Raw genomic sequence first — 19,887 nt, 5'->3', positions numbered from 1 at the left:
TGCCAATAAATTATTGTGATAAATCAACAAAAAAAACAAAATAATAAATAAAGGGCTTTCTGATTTGACCTTCTCAAATTATTTCATTTGAAAAACTTTTCTGGGGCCTTCAGAAATAAAAAAAATGACCTAAAAACAACAGATCAGAAACATTAAAAACAAAACTACGTTTGGCAGCTAAACACATTTTTCTCCTGGTCAGTGTTGGCAGGTCACGAAACATCTGCAGGACGCTGCTGTGACCAGGGGGAGACGGAGGAGGAGGAGGAGGGTTGGGTGGTGGCGTGGGATTGAAGGGGTTGCCATGGTAACCTCTCCTCTGCTGCTGGGGGCGATGATGTAACGTTGCCCATCATCGCCGTGTATCTGGGCTCTTTTCTCCTCCTCGACACACACACACACACACACACACACACACACACACACACACACACACAGACAGATAGATAAAACAACTCGCTTCTTCTCTCTTCCCTCGCCCTCTCTGCTCCCCGCTGCACCGATCACATCGTGATCCGTGCATCATTAGGAGAGTGAGTACAAAAACGCAGAGGGAAGCTGCAGAGGACGATTCCTGCCACGCGAGGGCGTCGAAACAGCGGCTGAGCTTGAAGGTAAAAAAAAAAATAATAATAATAATAAGACAAAAGCAACAAAAAAATGGATTCAACATTTTATTATCGGGTCACAGATTGGCAAACAATATACATCAGTCGTCAGTCAGGTTGTGCAGAGCTGACTTTTTCTATTTCACGATCAAAAAAAGAGAGAGAGAAGAAAGATTGGCGTCACCCTCCCGCGATGTGAGCCATAAAACAACAAGATAGAAAATATGTGCAAAAGATATTCAACTCTGCGTCTGGTTTGTTTGATATTTTTGGCCCAAACAACAAACCGACAACAAATAAAACAAGATATTGTTGTTGTTTTTTTATTAACATCTCACTGTCGGCAGTTTTTCCTTTTCTGATCCCGGCCAGAGTTCACACAGACAAACACCTGGCTGCTGAAGTTCGTCTCCATCGGTACAGTTGCATAGTTAGAAGAGAGAGAGAGAGAGAGAGAGAGAGAGAGAGAGAGAGAGAGAGAGAGAGACAGACACAGAGAGAGAGAGAGAGAGAGAGAGAGAGAGAGACAGACACAGAGAGAGAGAGAGAGAGAGAGAGAGAGGGGTGGAGGTGTGTTGGTTCAGGACGCAGCTGCACACCTCTGGCTGAACAGCACCTCCACCACCTTCGGGTCGGCCAGGGTGGAGAGGTCGCCCAGGTCTTTGTCGTTGCGGGCGATCTGCCGGAGGATGCGCCTCATGATCTTGCCTGAGAGAGTCGCGAGAGGAGGGAGACGCGTGAGGAGGAGAGAAGAAGGAGGAGGAGGAGGGGGACCGAAGGATGAGGGCGTTGGCCTGTTTACCTGAGCGAGTTTTCGGCAGCGCCGGGGCGTTCTGGATGAAGTCCGGCGTGGCGATCGGACCAATTTTCTCTCTCACTGATAAAAGGAGGAGACGGGGGGGGGGGGGGGGGGGGGGGGGGGGGGGGGGGGGAGTAAATCAGTGCGGCGTACAGCTCGACTGGACTCAAATTGAACTCCACATCTCCCCTGCTTCCTGTACGAGTGTGTCAGCCAATCTGTGCACTGATGATAATTGTCGCCGCTGCATCTTTTCTTCTTCTGACGTGAATCCAGCAGGAAGCTGAAGACTGACCTTTAAAAACCAACCGATGCTTAAAATGAGTGTTCTTCTTTTTCATTTTCTCCTCTGTCATTTGATTTTCCCCCATGGTCTTATTTTCTTTATTTTTCCGGCTTTTCTTGGTGGGAAACCTTTTTTCGTGTTATGTCCTTCGGAGTGTATACATATTTTAATTTACATCACCAGTGACATTATTTCATCGACGCGTGAAGAGCTTTCGCTCCTCGAATTATAGATTTAGTAATTTTCTTGAGCAGATAAATATTCTAGCGTTCAAATGTGAGGATTTGGTGCTTTTTTAAATGGCACATTAACAGAAAGTCTTTGGATTTTGGACTGTTAGACGAAACAAGACACCTGGAAGCGTCACACTACTCTGTGGGCCAGTTTTCACAATTTACTTTAATTTTATAGACAAAACAATTCATCGATCAATTAAGAAAACTGACTGGCTGCTGCAATCGCTTGTCTGTGTGATAGTTTGAACACTGAGGAAGACGGGGTCTTTGTACTTCTAACGGAGGCATTTTGACTTTTGAGCTTTTACAAAGCAGTTGGTCTTCTTATCTATTTTTGGCCATTTGTTTCTGAGGAGAAGTACATTTAGTTTTGAAGCTGCATGATGCACTCTGGAATCAAATGTACTTCAGCATCAGCAGCTGCTCTGTTATCAAGACAGTGGCAATTTGATTTTGGATCCAAAAATCTCAGATCCCATACAAAAGATGAAACAGAGCACACAAAATGAGATTGGGCCTCACCCAGTCCCTTGAGCTCCTCCACCACCGCGCGGTTGAACTCCCCGCAGTCTTTGAGGCTGACGAAGCAGTAGAGACACTCGCCCTTCACCTCGTGCGGCCGACTCACCACCGCGGCCTCGGCCACGGCCGGGTGCTCCGTCAGCGCCGCCTCCACCTCCGCCGTGCTCATCAGGTGTCCTTCGGGGGAAAGAGACCGCGAAAAAATATCATCCATCAGTCGTGAAATGGTGACAATGCAAGACGATAGAAAGAACAAGTTTCTCCAGAGTTGATTGACCTCTCTGGAGGTGTTGAGAAGCGGCCTCCTCATCAGACAGGCACCTCACCTGACACGTTCAGCATGTCGTCGATTCTGCCCGTGATCCAGTAGTAGCCGTCTCTATCCCGCCTGCAGCCTGACAGAAGGCAGAAACGGGAGGAAACGAGTTGCGTAACCCCCCGAAGGAGAGTTTTAAAATCATCGGCGCCTGGGCGTGGAAGTGAGTGATCGACATTTTTTTGATGGAGCGATGGCTCGCGCGCGTCTCACCATCGCCGGTCACGTAGAAGCCTGGGAATTTCTTGAAGTAGGTGTTTTCGAAGCGCTCGTGGTTTTCGTACAGAGTGCGCATGATTCCAGGCCAGGGCCTCCTGAACACCTGTGAAAACGACACAGATAAAATACACATGAGAGAAAGAATTATTACTGTGACTGCTGCCATTAAGAACCATAAACTTCGTTTTCACCTTTCAAAACAAAGCAACAAGATAAAAATCATTCAGAACTACAATTAATTTGACCTTTCACTCGGCTACGTCACGTAAATGGAGTAATGGAATAATAAACAAGATTTAAAAAAGAGTTAAATTGATAGATAAAGCGGATAAAAATTTACTAAAACTACCCATGTTTAACAAATATGGCAATGCTACTATTTTTATACAGTTTTTTTTTAAAAACTAATAAAAACACTAAAGCAAGAAAACTAATGAATTGAATCAAAAAGATAAAATAATATCTTGTGATAACAAAATGAGGGGAAATGAATTATTTATTAACGTATTTAAGAACAATTCAACATTCAGCTTGTTAAGCTTATAGACTGTGAATGGGTTTTTCTCTCCATTTCGTGATGAACAGTATTCATCTTCCTTTCTCGTGTGTGTGTGTGTGTGTGTGTGTGTGTGTGTGTGTCTGACGATCTGCGCGGGGAACTGTCTGCTGTATAAATACAAAGTTGAACTGAAACCAGACTTACCAGATAACCCTCGGCCTCACCTTCCAGCTCCTCTCCGTGTTCGTTGAGGATGGCCGGCTCCACCCCGAAGAAAGGAAAGGTCTGAGGCAGGAGATGCGGATGAGAGGCAACGTGTCATTAAGAAAGAAAAAAAACTGACTCAGGATCCGCTCTTCCTCGCCGGCAGGAGCATGATCGTTCAAACAAGCGTTTGAGCGTCACACAGACATGACGCATGAGTGTTGGAGGGACGTGTTTTCACTTACAGCAGAACCAGGCTTCAGCGGCGTGGCAGCAGGAAGAGGCGTCAAAACATGACCTCCCTGCAGAGAGACAGAGACGTCCATGATACTGACGACTGGTCTGACAGTGCCATATCTATCTATATAGATATAGATCTATCTATATAGATAGATAGATAGATATGAGTAGTATATAACCAAGGCTGGCGAAGTGGGCCACTGCCTACTGGCAACAGGTTCACTTTATTTCTGTTTATAACCATATGAAGGTCATCACCGTCTCTGTCTGCCAGAACGTGTCGACCACGGGACACCGGCCCTGACCGACCGCCTCGTGGTACCACTGCCAGGCCTCGGGGTTGATCGGCTCCCCCACCGTGCCCACAATCCTCAGGCTGGACAGGTCGTACCTGGCGGAGGCAAGTGAGAGAAATACATTTTAAAAAATCCACCCCCCCCCCCCCCCCCCCCCCCCCCCCCCCCCCCCCCCCCCCCGCCTCAGATTTCCCGTATGTTCCGTTATCATGACGATGTATCATCAGCAGTGTGTGAACATGAACCTGAAGGGCACAAGGGTTTTCAGAGTTTTCCTTTTCGTTTCTAGTGTTGAAAAGGAGTGCTGACGGGAACTTGTCAGTCAACATGGCAATATTCGCGTTTCTGCTGTGACGAGACGAGGCTCGCGTGGTTTCTCCTGCTGGGTCACAGGTGACACTTTGTGAAGTCGGCGTTGGCGTCTCAAAACAAAATCAAGGCGTTCGCAGGATCTCGCTTTGACAGAGAAACTCTAAGTGATTCCTGCAAATTCACACAGCTAAATCATTAGTCTTACTCTTTTTTTTTGGGGGGGGGGGGTAAACTGTTACACAAGCAGCGGAGTCTTTGAAGGCTGGAAGGCCGTGACGCAAGGAAGCGCCCCGAGAAGAGGTCTTTCAAAGGCCTGAGACTGCGAGTCTCCCCGCAACGCCCGACACGTAACAACTGAGCAGAGACGGTCGAATGCTGCTGCTCGACACAACGCCAGACTACACAGCATGTCTGTCCTGACACCTTCTCTTCAGCCAAATCACTCAACATTCGGCCCATCGATCTTCTTTCGATAACTATTGTGCCGTTTTCTCCTCTCCCGTTCACTGAACGCCCTCCGAGGGAGGCTCGCGGCCCGCCACCCCAGGGCCATCTCTGCGGTGGCGCTGTGTCTTTGGAAAGTCTGACACCTCCGGCGCCTTTCGGGGCGGCGGAAGATTCCGAGCTGCTGGGATTTCCCCAGACAGAGCAGGCTCTTACTTCTGCAGCGGCTCGCGTCCGTACTTCATCAGCAGGCGGATGGCCGTGGGAGCCGTGTAGAACTTGGTCACTTTGTACTTCTCAATTATCTCCCAGAACCGGCCGACGTGCGGGTGGACAGGGACACCTTCAAACTGGGAACAAACAAAAAAACACGCCATAAACCTTTAGGACGCTCTCGGCTCTCGATGGTGTCCTCTGCGCCAATGAAATGCAAGGAGGGGAGTCTCTCTCCGACTCACTAGAACACTCGTGGCGCCGTTCGCAAGGGGGCCGTAGGTGATGTAGGAGTGGCCGGTAATCCAGCCGATGTCGGCCGTGCACCAGTACACGTCGCCATGGTGATGGTCAAAAACGTACTTGAAGGTCAGCGACGTGTAGAGCATGTACCCAGCGACAGTGTGGAGGACACCCTGTACGGGACACAAGGACGGGGACGTGAAGGAGACAGCAGACAGCGAAAATAAGGGGCGGGGGGGGGGGGCTTTCCATGCAGGCTAAAGGGACATGTATGCAGGTGTGTGTGTGTGTGTGTGTGTGTGTGTGTGTGTTTTGTGGTGACATACAGTAAATCATAAAGTGAGGAATCGTCTTCCTTTGAGTGAGGACAAAAGGCAGGTTGCATGGATGGAAACACGTGTGTGTGTGTGTGTGTGTGTGTGTGTGTCAAAAACAGAGAAATCCTTTTATGATACTTGAGTGGCGTGTTTTATGTAATAATAACATAGAAATGACACAAAAAGCACAAATGCAATTGTGTTGCTTTCAGAGAGCACAACTGTCTATGATTGTGTTCATGCCTTTCAGCACCAGCACCATCACTTCTCAGCAAATCGAGTAACATCCTGACAGTTCTCGTCAGAGCGGGAAATGGACGGCTGGGACGTTTTGATGAAATGACCTGCGTGCCATTCTTCCTGCCGCGTCTTACTTTGGGTTTGCCCGTGGAGCCGCTGGTGTAGAGGATGAACAGCGGGTCCTCGGCGTCCAGCCACTCGGGTTCACACTCCTCGGGCGAGCCCCTCATCGCCTCGTCCCACCACACATCACACTCCGAGTCCCAGGGGGTCTGAACGCACAGCCACAACAAACCCGACACTTGAAATCCCGTTCATCGTTGCATCTGCTCACCAGAAGCACAGGCAGCGAATACACCATGTCACAGATGAACCGACTGTAAATCAGTGAGCCCCTCGGAGGCATATTCCGAATGTTTTTTGGACTTTTTTGTTGTTGTTTGAGCCTCGAATGATGAATTAACTGATCCTCTGTGGGTTGAGGACTTATGGATGCCTGCAACTGAGAAACCTTGGAGTCTTAAAAGCTCAACTGTAGACTGTTTTCCCCTTGTTAGAGATTTAAGTGATTATTAAAGGGTGTATGACTTTGAGTTTACAGTAGCAGCCCTAAGAAAGGGCCACATCTGACTCCAAACCTCGTGTATTGCAGCCGCCACTGTTCCCTGTTCTTAAACATACAGGTTTAATAAGTTATAACATAGAATGTTTTGATAAGTCATTCATTTTAATTGAAGAATTTCAAGTATATTTTCCGTATAAATGATGTATATTTACAAAATGTCAACTTTGCCCAATGCCTTCCTGCAGACAGAAACATTTTCTAGTAAAGAGACACTTTGTAGATGTTGATCATTTTGAGATATTCTAAGATTTTTATCTCGGTACGTTTTGAATGTACGGAGGATTTCAAATTAAACCGCAGTGCGGCAACGTTTGTGCCTCCCTTCTGGCCCGGAGAGTAATTGCACAAACACTTATGAAGTGCGTCTTTTTTGTCAATAGACTTCACTTTTTATTTCACGGATGCCTACTAGTTGCCGATTTTAATGTGGCGGAAAAATTCTTGTCATAATAATATTTGAAAGGTGAAATAATTGTCTTTTAACGCTTGTGGAGTTTTCCCATCTAATTTCGACAACATGAATGTCTACATACAAAATAAAATAAAAATAACAAAGTGTATGTTCATTTTCCTAATTCCTTTTCATCTAATTTGTTTTGACATAGGCCGTTTAAAAATACTGTCACAGCTTCGCTTTCATAATACAGCTGCAAGCCAAAATGATCGGTGATACTATGGTAGGTTTTTTTTTACCTGTAGTTTGTTGCATGCAGCTCCACTCTTTGTCCTCAGCGCGGGATGCTTGACGACGAGGCACTTGGTGACGCTGGACGACGCTCTGTGAGCAGAGGTAGTAAAAAGGCATAAAAGCTCATGTCATTGCCTGTGTTAACCCTCTGTCCAAAAGTTGAAGACCGATATCTGTGTTGATATCTGGGGGCCTGCCATATTCGTGTGAAACATTCCCAAACAAATATTTTTCAATAAAATGGTGATGTCACCAGCTAACGGAACCAGGAACAGTGTTTTCAGTCGGGGAGAGGAGTTCCCTTTACCGAGAACTTATGGCTTTTGAACTTTGCAGACCTTTCACATACGCAAAACAACCTATAACACACTAGAGGATAGAGAAAAATCGAAAAAGCAAACTATGTCTCATTGAAATTTTAGGTAGTAAAATGAAACAATATTTATTGGATTCATTTTTTTATTTTGAAATGATGCCAATGAACATGTGTGAACCCTCGATACTGTCTCCCCCCCTAGATTACCATTCCCAGCATGCTTTGTTTCTCAGCTCACATCCCTCCCAGGCTCCCGTTGCCACGGGTGACAAACAGCCTGGGGCTTCCCTGATGAACCTGGGCACACTATGTTGCCCGGCAACCACCGTAAAGTGGAAAACCAGGCGGTGTGTTTCCTACACGTCCCTGGTAACAGCTGATAGGGCACCGCTGTGTGTGTACGTGTGTGTGTGTGTGTGTGTGTGTGTGTGTCACACAGTGACTGCTATGGCAGGGGTCGAGTCCCATTACCAGCAGGCAGACGCCGCTAGTGTAAACAAGGGCGGTTGCTGAAGCCGTTGGCTTTGTGAACAGGACCTACTTTTCCCTGCACTTCTCCAGAGCCTCGTCCACAATCTGTTTCAGGTTGATCAGCTTCTCTCCTCTGTAAACACCATCTGTGTATCACAAAAGCAGAGAGGGAGACAGATGATAAATAGAAGATGAGGTTAATCAACCAGCAGGGAGAAGGCGTTTAAAACGACTTGAAAAATTAATCTTTACACTCCCTGAGCACAAGAACACATCACAACCTGGGTGCTGCTGGTTTTTCCAAACACTCTGGTCAAAGGTCAGACTGGACCTACCTGCTGTCACCAGGACGCTGCTCTGGGTGTCGATGATCCTCTCGCACAGAGACTCTGAGGAGAAACCTGCAAACTGAACAATCAAAGACAGACAGAGAGAGAGAGAGGAGGAGCTGAAAGGAGGAGGTGCTGTGCTGGAACGTATGTCCTTCTGAAGGGGAATCCTCGTTTTTCATTACAGCTTGGCTCATATTGTCAGGGTTTTTGTATTGCAAACACAAAACTACGGAAATGCAAAGAGGGGTTTGGCGCAAAAACAACTAGAAAGAGAATCGAAATGATGCAAAACCGCTACAGTCAGATGATATATTTTAGCTTTCATCATTATTTCTAAGTGGTCACTTTTGGCCACAACGGCTGCTCTTCCACAAAGGTTCGCTTCAAAGTGCAAACAGACACAGTGACAGTGCTTGAAGCGCCCTCTGACCTCTGACCTCTCACCTCTCATCACCGTGTGTGGAGGGGTCACTTCACTTCAGTTCAATATAATGAACCAGACATTAAAAATTGCCCTTTTTACATACAATTGTCACTTGCTGCAGCTCCCACCAGACGCTGACGTTCTGGCCAAGGTGAATAGTTCAGAGTGCACCAAGTCTGTGTTCATGACAGCATTAATGAACCAAGTCACCGAGGAGTCTGGTCCCGTGATTAATATTTGGAGTCGCGTGAGAATGTGAAAAGCTGACACTATCCCAAATATGTGACTAAGTGTTCATGATTAAAAAAAACCCCCACAGAGCTAGAAAATATACAACAAAGACTACGCACAGACAAAGGCCGCTTACACCCGTCTGCTAAAACTTGGAACCAACCTTGGAGCAGCCTGGAGATATTTTTAACACGGCTCCCGACCTCCTGCATATACAGGGAAGGTCGAATGGCTAAAATAGTGCCCTGACTCCGAAGACTTGCCGAGCTGGATACAGCCAGGGGAATGTCTGACCCACATACTGAGCGCAGGAGCTGCTGTGTCGTTCACACAGGTGACAGCTGCTAACTGCAGGAGCGGAGTTCAGTCCGGACTGACGGAGGCGCGAGCTCGGCCTCCGCTGATAAACACGGCAAACAAACGAGCTCATTTCAGCCCCGAATCGCGCTGGACTTACAATAAATTTGCAACAAATAGATAAATGAAAGAGCTAGGGAAAGTTGTGCCTCATCATGCCACTTACCACAATGGAGTGAACGGCGCCTATCCTGGCGCAGGCCAGCATAGTGTAGACGAGCTCTGGGATCATGGGAAGGTAGATGGACACCCTGTCGCCCTTTTTCACACCTCGATCCAGGACGGAAACAAAAATGTGGCCTTTAGAGCTTCGAGTGTCGCCACGTTGGATATGAGCCAGACACTCTACTGTGCCATTGATTTGCAATAAGTACATGGGACAAACTCTAAACAGCCGAATCTGGTGGCTTGGGACATTTTGGCTATGGGGCCGAATAATAATGCCAATATTGAGACATCGTATATAAAATATAAGCCGGCGTCAACTTTATTCTATGTATATTTTCACACTTGTACAATATAGGAATGAAATATGTTAAATCCGTATTCCTTAACATATGTTCACGCTTAGTCTAAGTCACAGATTTCAGTATGTGTTGTGCTGCTAACAGTGCTTTCCGACGATTGAGTCCTTTAGATAAAAATCGATCAATAATCGGCAGCCGAAGGAGACTTCCGGCTCTCACCCATTTGCCTGAGGACATTGGCGCAGCGGCAGACGTGGCTCAGCAGCTGGGAGTAGGTGATGGTCATGTGTTGGTCCGGTGAGTTTCCCTCCCTGGGAAGACGAGACACGGGAAGAGAAACACACCATCAACCTGTCACTGTGATGTCAAACCCTGCATCAGGTCGTGTGAGGCTCCTTCTGCACCTGTTGCTTTATTGTTTTTCGCACTTTCTTTCCTGTATACGCATGAAGTCATTGAGTTCCCTGGGGAGAATACCTGTGTCTATATTGGGTTCGGATGTCGGCCGGGTCAGTTTTTTTTGGAAGCTATGGGGCACAATTTTTCAATGGGAAGCAGTTAGCAAGCTTCTGGTGTGAGACTGAAGCCAAAACACTAAAACAACATTGCCGAATGTGAAAGAGCCCTGTACAGATCTCAATGCGCCTCAGGTTGTGATAACTAACGTTGTCTTATTCATTCTTATGTTATTCTTTTCATATTCATAATAGACATTCATATTACAATAGACACTATCAGAGAAGTTAAATAAAAATTACATCTAAAATTAAAATTTTTATTGAAAAAAGGTGATTTACAACAAATATTTTTTTCCTAATTTGATTTTGGTCACACAGAATCCGCAAGACTGCCGTTATGAATGTTTTAAATCACTTCATTCGTATATAAACTTAAAAAATTATTGTCCTCATTTTATTATTCCTAAATTCTGTTGAGCAGTGTATTTCTATTCAGTTTTTAAAAAAAATTGCTTGGATTGCTTTGCTGACCCGCTCTGACCTGGTTGACGTATTGACTGAGACTTTGTATGCTTTGGCCATTACTGTTTGTGTCAGAGCAAACAAAAATTCACCTGCAGAATTCCCCCAGGGTCAAATCCTTGGACTTCTTTTAATCAACTTTTTATCCCCCCCTTTTGGCTCCAATTAAACACATTGGGGGGATAAAATAAATTGACAAGTATGAGCTTGAAATACAGCATGAATTAGAGAATTCATGAACAAACCAGATTTAGAAATCCTCATCCACGCCTTTATCTCCAATAGGCTGAAGTCCTGTAATAGGATTTTACAAGGTCTTTCTCAAAAAGCTTTTTGACAGCTGCTGCTCATTCAGAAAGCTCCTGCTTATGATCCAATTGAGACCAAGGAACGCTGAACACATCACTCTGATTGTCTTTTCAAAATACTACTTATCTATTTACAATATAAACCAGTAAACTGGACTACAACACATATCTACCTAACATGATGATGCTGCAGATTATTTCTGCTGTTTTAATCTTAATAAATTATGAAATGCATTTATCTGTTATGTCAGAAACCTACTATTGCACAACTTATCAGCTGATAAATGACTGTACTGCCTAATCATCACCGTTGATATCTTTTTCGTGAGAATCTCTCATCATCATTAAATAACAGAAAACCATGAGCACGTTTGATTCTGTTTGAACTGCTAGGAGCACTAGTTTGCAGGATTTTATGTAGGAAGCCATACGTGTATAGAATACATTGAATTCTTGTACATTAAACCAGATGATTATAATCAGATCCAATGTAAAATCAATACTGATGAATAAAAAAAAACAAAAGCTAAAACTATAAACGCATCTTTCTCAAGAAACGGTTGTCTAGTAGGCGAACAATGTGGACGTGATGACTTTTTAATGTTGATGCATTATAAATGGTGGTTAAGGGTGAGGTCAAACAAAAGAAAGTACATTTGATGTCTAATTCCGAAGACCATCTGACATGCTGCTGTTTGCATAACATGTGCAGTATAGTCATATAAGTGTTTATCAGCCCTGAGACACCCCCTCACATGATGTGCTTGCAGATACATTACATAAGTGCCCTGAGGTAGTGCAAACACCGTGAAGACACTTGTGTGGGTGGTGGCTGGTCTCTGTACTGTGCCTGATTCTATTGAACCCCCGTTACTGCAGAGCTGGTAGAACAATTACTTTTTGTTTGCAAAGCAAATTTCGAAAAAAATAAAACATGACGTTAGAAGCCTTTGTGGTGAAATGCTGAGGATGAGATTAATTTATTTAAATCTATGAGTATGCATCCAAAATATGGAACTGACGTAGCCTTTTTGCAATAACACAACACTATAAATTTGCTTTATGAGTTTTACAGGACTCTTACAATGTCTTACAATGCTGTATTCATAGAATGCAAAATGTGTTGGCTCCAAATCAGGACATTTTGCAACATGCAACTTGCACCATTTTTTAATTCTGGCAACAGAGAGACTTTGTGTTGCACTGACTGTGGTTTGTTCTGGTGCGCTGGGGTTGCAGCAGGGGACACGCAGCAGTTGTTATTGACCGGAATACCTGACATAACTCGGGGGCAGTATATCCCATCAAAGCCATCATTCACTCGCGGGCACGCGTTGCTTGCTTACCAGTAATAGGCAACCTTTTCACCGAGGCTCCTCTCCCTCACATGCCTGTCCAGGACGTTATAGCATATGTTGGTTTTGGCCCCTTCCATGCATTTGACATATATGTTCCCTTTGGTCACGTCGAAGTTGTACTGCAGCATTGGCCCTGTTGCTGGCTTCTTCCAAAAGAACTCATCGGCGACCTCTTGCCAGAAAACTGAAATTGAATGATGGTTTAAGTCAGTACTACAGGCTCCAGGCAGGGCAGATAAACACTGAGAGATACACACAGATAGGCTCAGAGGGAGCCGAAATGCAAGGGAACCACTGCAAGCACGGCACTGAATCCACAGACGTGTCTGACCTACCTTCTGGATTCTCAAGAGACTTCCTGTACAGTTCCAGATAAGAGTCTAAATCAGGCACATGAGCATCCCTCTGCAGGTCACCAGAGGGGTAGTACATCTTGTCCCGAGATTCAGGAACAACCATTGCAGAAGGATTGACGTAGACGGGCCTATATCATCTGAGGGTGAGTCAGAAAAATGGGTTAATCTGGAGTCGCTGCTGATCTGTCTGGATCCCTCCTGGGTTAAGGTGACAACACTACAAGGCCTCCTGCACTGAGGCTGCACAGTTCATCATGCACACACACACAAAGACCCACCCCTAATCCCTGAGACCAGGGCTCTACCCAGTCTGCTTAGTGCCAGGCCAGCCAACCGGCTCGCAGGGTGCGGCACTCCCACTTTTTCATTGGACGAGCACTCCCTGGCCTGTTGATTTGTGTTATTTTTCTGAGATACAAGGTGGAAGAGGAGGAGTTGTGTACTGTGTTGAAAGCTTGGCATTCAGGCCTGAGCAGAGGGAGGTTAGATTTGACAGATAGGGTGACGGGTGGAAGGATGAAAAAATAAACAAACTTTCTTGAGTTTGACAGTTCAAACTAACAATAATAATAATAAGGGGGGAAAAAGAAATACAAGAACACTATGGCTATTACAAATAGTTATAAGGCCTCAATCTTCGAAGATCTTTTATTTTGTACAATTTTACTATTTACTAAAGTGTGGATAGAGAATCCATATTTTATCATTTATCCATCATATGCCTTCTCCTGACTGCAGTCTGCTGTATTTTGTTTTTCAGCATCTATTTCACCTTACGTTTTTTTTGTACAATACCGAGAAGCTCTATGTTGAATTGTTTGTAAGTGATAAACAAACACATCACCGCTGTCTGACAGATAGACTCTGGACTCTGTTTAATCTAAATTAAAACATAAATCCCGGCACATTTGCACCTTCATGTTACCATGCACCTCTGCACACTACTGGTAACCAATTGTACTACTCCACTATTTCCACTTTTAAGATTCATGTAAATTCTTTATATTTGCTATTCTTATTCTCTATATGTGCTGTGTGAAACGTGCTGCTGTTACACTGGAATTTCCCAGCTTGGGATAAATAAAGTAACTATCTATCGATAATTATTATATGTTATAACGTATCATTACATATATTTGCTCTTTTTGGATATACTTTTGTTCCTTGTCAAACATGCAACGTGAACTATCCTTCAGGTTACATAGCAGAGCTCAGAGGAAATGATGTCCAAATGGCTCTTGGCACCATTTGTTAATCGATCTGAAAAAACACTCTGGGATCGATTGAGTGACGCAGCGCCTCCTGACGACGTCATCAGACCGCCTCAATCGAGCGTGAGGACGTTTGTGTTGATGTCGGCCGCCCTCGTCCCGTCCTCCATCTGCTGAGTCGCCGGGACCAAACTTCAGGCTCCAAGATGTTTCTGTCCGCCGCTGTTCGCTCTGCCGTGTCGCAGACGGTATTGTTGGGTTATTCTTTATGATTCTGGGCAAACGTTTACACGCGGTCTTTGACAATTTGGAGAGAAAACGCCGTGACTCCTCACAAGGGCAAGCGGCGGCGGAGCAGGCCGCTAAGCTAACTTGACGTTGGGTAACGCTAGCATGCTAGCTGGTTTAGCGTTCTGCTGCTGGACGTTTACACAACGATTGTGGGACAAATGAGTTATGCAAAGAAGAATCTCTGTGCTAGAGTGTCTTTCTATTGTAATTAGCGTTATTATGCTGTTATGTTTATCTAACATCGGTTGCTATGTGACAGCTATGTTTTTAAATATGACCCGGTTGATGTTATAGCTGTGCAAAATGTCATAGCATGTGATGCATTTACTGAATGTAGTAAAACCCGGCATTCGGAAAGGAGGTTGACAATAGTCTCACATTCTTTTCTGGTTATCCTATAGTTATATTGAATGCCACGTGTAAATTAATACTACTAATAATCTACAGCAGGTATTCCCTGACCTGTGGAAACCATAATGAAAATGGACTCATTTGTGTCACTTTTAGGATAATATATTTGAATATATACTTTTGTAGCCAACACAAATCATTAGTTATATATGATTAGTTATATATAGGTGATGGAATCTCTTGTTGTAATGTTTTAAGCTTATTACAGTAAGATAATATGAGCAAATCTTTTTCTATAGCGCTTATCTAAACAAGGTTACAGAGTGTTTTGCAATATACATATAATTAAAACAGCACAGAACAAAAGACAAAAACAAGAAAGATAAAACAACGACAACATCAGTTGAAAATATATTTCAACAACAATGATTTAACACAAGCGAAGTGCTGGCAAGTTTTAACTTCTCAGGCAAAGAATAGGTGTGAGAAATGACATACATAATGCTGAAAATATCTTTTTGCTTTATTTAAGTAATATTAAGGACTTTATACACTGAAGTTGAATTTCAGGCTGTTGCTGAAACAAGACATACCTGCAAAAAGTATCTTGGGATGTTGGAAGTATCATTCACACTCCCCCAGATATGTGACATGCCTTCTTTCTCTCTTGTGTTTGCAGGTCAGGAGTCTGCATCGTTCTGCCGCACGCGCTGGAGCAGGTGGCATCTTTGTGGTGAGTTAAACTTGTTGTTTTTTTCCGCCAAAAACCAAAACTAAAAACGTTGCATCCAGAGCAGCCAGCAGCGCTGTGTAGTCAGAGTTCAATGTCTGTTAGATTGGCTTTTAGTGTTGAAATTGATATTGTGGGTTAAAATGAATCCGCAGCTAATGAGGTCACCTGTAACTACTGTATAAAAATATTTATAGTCTTATATCAGTGCAGTCAATCCAGCAAGTTAATTTATTTCAAATGGGAAAAGAGAACTAATGCTGGATCTTATGCAGTTGGATTTAATAACTGGAGTTTTACCCCAGAATTTACACACATAACCAATTTTAAATAAATATTCCACCAACCCAAATTTATGTCAGCAGAGTTTTATCAACTGTTTTTGTTTCAAAATTAATTAACTAGTAAATCTAATGTGGAAATTCGTTTAGAAATATATCCCTGCTTTCCATTCTTGCTTTAAAAAAAATATTCCCAAAGGTATCCGTTTTCCAGAAGCTGCTAATTTGTCATTGGCGCTGCCTTTAGAGCTTGTTAAAGCCATGCCGTGCAACAAAAACAGCACGTGATATTCTCATGTAATGGAAACACGCCATGGTTTCAGTCTCTTGGTAGTAAAACTATTTTTGGCCTTTGAAAGGATTAGAAAACAAATCGTGTTTGAGTCACTCCTTTTTTAAACCAGTAATGTTTTGGACATATTTAACATCAAACATCATTGAATTTAGGGTTTTTCTTTTTCTTCATCACTCAGCCGATGCTAGCAGCTCACAAGGGGGCAGTGTGTGCAGAAGCAGAAATAACTCTTATCTGTGTTGAGTCTTTCCAATGGACTGATAGTAGTACCGGTTTCCCCTCTGGGCTCACATGGGTTATTCATATTTTATCAGATACTATTAGATAGTGTTCATAAGCCTGTTACTCACATGAAAGTGGTACTCGTTGAGATAAAAAAAAAAAACCCATCTCTAATAGCATCGTCACATTTTTTGTTAGCCTGTGAACAGAATTTACAGAATTTTGGCTGATGAGTGTTGTTCAAAGATGAATAGGGATGATTATGTTTAGTGCATATAATTATAACTCTGTGGTCTTTCTGTTTCAGCACCGAGATACTCCTGACAACAACCCTGATATTCCTTTTGAGTTCACTGAGGAGAACAAAAAGGTAAGACTGACATCTGGGCTGAGCAGTAGAGGCAGGGGACGCACAAATGTGTTTTTAATTGAAAGTCTTCACTGATTTGCTGATTGAGATGTTCCTTTATGAGTCTTGGACACATATTTCCGATACTTATCTTAACATATATATTCATACAGTGATGACAGTTTTATGTTTCTAATAAGACAGTTGTATTAGTCTTTCATCCTTCAATCCAGTTTCTGTTTTACTAGGTTCAGTCAGATGATTTTCTTCCAAAAGGGCTAAAACATGATACTGAGATGTCTATCCATACATTTGGTAAATAAGTACTTGTCACTATAGTAGACAGTAAAGTATGAGTACCTCATTATTATCATCAACAACATAAAACAAGGATTCTTTAATGTTACTTAATTTTCAAGCTGATCTCTTGCTAATATCTGCTTTTATATGAACAGTCAGTTTTAATTTCTCTTAACTGTAAAGAAATGATGCGTCCAAATGAGGAATGCAATGATATGGCTATTTTAAGCTGAGAGCAAATTCACATATTAAAAATGTCTATTTTCTTCTGTGTAGAGGATTGAGGCGATCATTTCAATGTACCCTGAAGGACACAAGCAAGCAGCCACCATCCCCGTGCTGGATTTAGCCCAGAGGCAATATGGATGGCTCCCCATCTCAGTCATGAACAAGGCACAGTGATTTTGCTGGAATTTATTTTACAGCGGTTGTTGATGTGATGATCCTTTGAAAGATTAGAGGGATAACATTTTTATTAAGGGCCATACAGCACTGGGTTTTTTGTGTCGTGTAATTGAGCCTCATTAAATGTTTGTACTTGTTGTTGCTCAGGTCGCTGAGGTGCTGGAAGTCCCTCCGATGAGAGTGTATGAAGTGGCGACATTCTATACCATGTTCCTGCGTCAGCCTGTGGGAAAATACTTCATTCAGATCTGCACAACAACACCCTGCATGCTCTGCAACTCAGACAGCATCCTGGAGGCTCTCCAACACAAACTGGGTAAGAGAGCGAATTTGAACATTTCACATCAGCACATCCAATGAAGACATGAAAACGCATGTGAATACAATTTCTTTTTTATTGTGTATATATTTGAGTAAAGCAGAAATTGGGAACATCCGTGTAAATATACAGTTGCCAGTGCTGTTCAAACAACAACAAGCTGTAGCAGCATAAGAAAACAGAAGCTGAATGACCGAAATCAAGCCGGGCAGCTGCTAATATACGTCAGTCTGTCTGACATTTAATAAAGCATGCACTTATTTGTTGGTTCAGTCAGTCAACCAGACAGTGAGCGCTCCCTTTCTCCCCCCATAACTGATATAGTGTTACAGCTGTGTATTGTCAAGTTGCACTGCATAAGTTCAGTAATACAATCTGCTGCTTGTCAGGAAGATTAGCAGCATATATAGCATTTCATTTGTGTCTCCGCAGGTATCAAGGTTGGAGAGACGACTCCAGACAAGATGTTCACACTAATAGAAGTGGAGTGCCTAGGTGCCTGTGTGAACGCTCCAATGGTCCAGATCAACGACAACTATTATGTGAGTGCATCCTTACTGAACATTAGAACTAAATTACATATGCACACGCTTGATAGAAATTAACAGGCAGGCGATAGTAACTATGACAGAAAAATAATCCATTTTAAATTAACATGTGGCCGGAAATAATCATCCACAAGCTGTTTGAAAATAAATTTAACTGTAGGAGTTGTTTGTAATTTGTGGTAAAACGCTATCTTAAACTATTTCTGCACTCAGTTGTTCCTTGGAAACTCACTTATTGCAAGGCGAGCGCAAGTAAATGACCCAATTGAAGTAGATGTGACTGAGAAAGGAGCAATTTGCTCTTAACACCACAAATTGCTGAGGTGTAATCATTAGTGGAAGAAAAGGTACAACATCAATAGCAAAAGTATGGGCATACTGAGTTTAGCAGTTTGTGTGAAAAATGATCACGTAGACAAACTCTTGCCGTTAGTTTTGTTTGATAGATGGTGCAGTTTATAAACGAGCACTTGATCGTGTCGGCTTGTTAATGGTTTTCTTTAAACCTGAAGGTCGAAGCTCGGGAGTGGCCCGGAGGAAACATTAGTCTTAAGTCAGACTGCTTTAAGATTTGAATGTCTGATTTTAGTCTTTATGCACTGAAACACAAGTGGATAATCAGATACAAAATAATGCAATAACCGAGCTCCTTCCTGATACAAGTGTTGGTGGATCGAGTCTACATCCATTAATAATTCAAAGCGCTACCTAGCCACACTTTGGTTGCATCGGTTAAATACAAATTAAAGGCCTGTGTCATTTGCCAATTTTAACCTCATTAGTGCCGACTAGATTGAAATTCTGTCAAAGTGAAACTATTGTTGTATCTGTAGTTTTTGTAATAAATTATTAACAGCATCAAGTAGTCTGCCCTTTTACAGTACAATTGCTGTAATATTCTTTAAAAAATGAATATTTTTTACTGTTAGTCTTTCCTCTTAAATTTCCCCCTTCCTCTGTGGTAGTGTCTTCATACAGGTTAAAGGATGTGACATGAAAAATGTAATAATCCAGCACAAGACCAGTAGCAATTAAAAAATTGTGCACTATGCTGCTCCCCCCCCCCTCCCTCTCATATCCTGCTTTGTTCTCAATTCAAGGAGGACCTAACACCTAAGGACATTGAGAATATAATCGACGAACTAAAAGCAGGCCGAGTCCCAGCACCAGGACCCAGGTACAAATATATTGTTCATTTCAACGACGCAATTATCTGTACGCTGGCTGCACATTAAGCTGTATGTTCTTTCTCTTTGATTACAGGAACGGTCGTTTCTCCTGTGAGCCTGCCGGGGGTTTGACTTCTCTGACTGAGCCTCCTACAGGACCAGGCTTCGGCGTGAGGCCGGACCTGTAGACACATTCTCAGCTGCCAACTGCTTTTTTTGTCAAAAAGCAACTTGTCCCTGAAGCTGATATTATGTTCAACGCAAACATGTTGTGTAAATAAATTGTTCATATACCTGTGCTGTAGGTGTCAGTATGTCATTTAATGGAATTTCAACAAGGGGACAGAACTGTAGACAGATTATACATTTATGTTTTGCCCTATGAGAACAAGCACAGATTCTCTCAGGCACACTTGACAATACAACTTGATAAAGCGATACACAGGCTTGAAACTACATTATCATATTGTTATTTTATGGATTTCTCTTAAAATCTAATCTTATTTCTC

The 19,887-nt window shown here is 43.2% G+C and overlaps 2 protein-coding genes across 4 annotated transcripts; one reads left to right on the top strand and one right to left on the bottom strand.

The window, feature by feature from the left end:
* Positions 1–661: 661 nt before the first annotated feature.
* acss2l (acyl-CoA synthetase short chain family member 2 like) lies at positions 662–15,459 on the bottom strand. Of its 3 annotated transcripts, XM_035635760.2 has the most exons (19): positions 15,354–15,459; positions 12,887–13,044; positions 12,540–12,735; positions 10,125–10,216; positions 9,605–9,708; positions 8,430–8,502; positions 8,165–8,240; positions 7,313–7,397; positions 6,129–6,266; positions 5,440–5,610; positions 5,198–5,331; positions 4,188–4,320; positions 3,935–3,991; positions 3,690–3,770; positions 2,981–3,089; positions 2,778–2,846; positions 2,452–2,628; positions 1,411–1,485; positions 662–1,316 (listed from the first exon to the last, which is right to left on the bottom strand). In XM_035635760.2, exons 2-19 carry the CDS (start codon positions 13,008–13,010, stop codon positions 1,189–1,191), a joined length of 2,022 nt encoding a protein of 673 aa, XP_035491653.2. In that variant the 5' UTR covers positions 13,011–13,044; positions 15,354–15,459; the 3' UTR covers positions 662–1,188. The 3 variants fall into 3 exon arrangements, with proteins under 3 accessions (XP_035491653.2, XP_047187724.1, XP_035491655.2); XM_047331768.1 differs by lacking the exon at positions 15,354–15,459 and having other exon boundaries at positions 12,887–13,267; XM_035635762.2 differs by lacking the exons at positions 662–1,316; positions 1,411–1,485; positions 15,354–15,459 and adding an exon at positions 1,515–1,702 and having other exon boundaries at positions 12,887–13,366.
* On the top strand, positions 14,212–19,676 carry ndufv2 (NADH:ubiquinone oxidoreductase core subunit V2). Its single transcript, XM_047331770.1, has 8 exons — positions 14,212–14,366; positions 15,440–15,493; positions 16,596–16,658; positions 17,214–17,330; positions 17,490–17,658; positions 18,094–18,203; positions 19,310–19,386; positions 19,473–19,676. Exons 1-8 carry the CDS (start codon positions 14,325–14,327, stop codon positions 19,564–19,566), a joined length of 726 nt encoding a protein of 241 aa, XP_047187726.1. The 5' UTR covers positions 14,212–14,324; the 3' UTR covers positions 19,567–19,676.
* The last annotated feature ends 211 nt before the right edge of the window (positions 19,677–19,887 follow it).

The sequence above is a fragment of the Scophthalmus maximus genome, chromosome 5, assembly GCF_022379125.1.
Source record: "Scophthalmus maximus strain ysfricsl-2021 chromosome 5, ASM2237912v1, whole genome shotgun sequence".
Classification (NCBI taxonomy): domain Eukaryota; kingdom Metazoa; phylum Chordata; class Actinopteri; order Pleuronectiformes; family Scophthalmidae; genus Scophthalmus; species Scophthalmus maximus.
The sequence above is the reverse complement of the archived record's forward strand: the minus strand, read 5'-3'. Positions and strand labels throughout refer to the sequence as shown.

What these genes read in the sequence shown, in the direction of transcription:
- acss2l (XM_035635760.2), bottom strand. Translation starts at nt 13,010, where the DNA reads ATGGTTGTTCCTGAATCTCGGGACAAGATGTACTACCCCTCTGGTGAC. An exon ending in CTGGAGAAGTGCAGGGAAAA is followed by an intron (nt 7,398 to 8,164) that starts GTAGGTCCTGTT and finishes CTCTGCTCACAG; the next exon opens with AGCGTCGTCCAGCGTCACCA. An exon ending in CTGCATGCAACAAACTACAG is followed by an intron (nt 6,267 to 7,312) that starts GTAAAAAAAAAC and finishes CTGTGCGTTCAG; the next exon opens with ACCCCCTGGGACTCGGAGTG.
- ndufv2 (XM_047331770.1), top strand. Translation starts at nt 14,325, where the DNA reads ATGTTTCTGTCCGCCGCTGTTCGCTCTGCCGTGTCGCAGACG. An exon ending in GCTCTGCCGTGTCGCAGACG is followed by an intron (nt 14,367 to 15,439) that starts GTATTGTTGGGT and finishes TTGTGTTTGCAG; the next exon opens with GTCAGGAGTCTGCATCGTTC. An exon ending in GGCTCTCCAACACAAACTGG is followed by an intron (nt 17,659 to 18,093) that starts GTAAGAGAGCGA and finishes GTGTCTCCGCAG; the next exon opens with GTATCAAGGTTGGAGAGACG.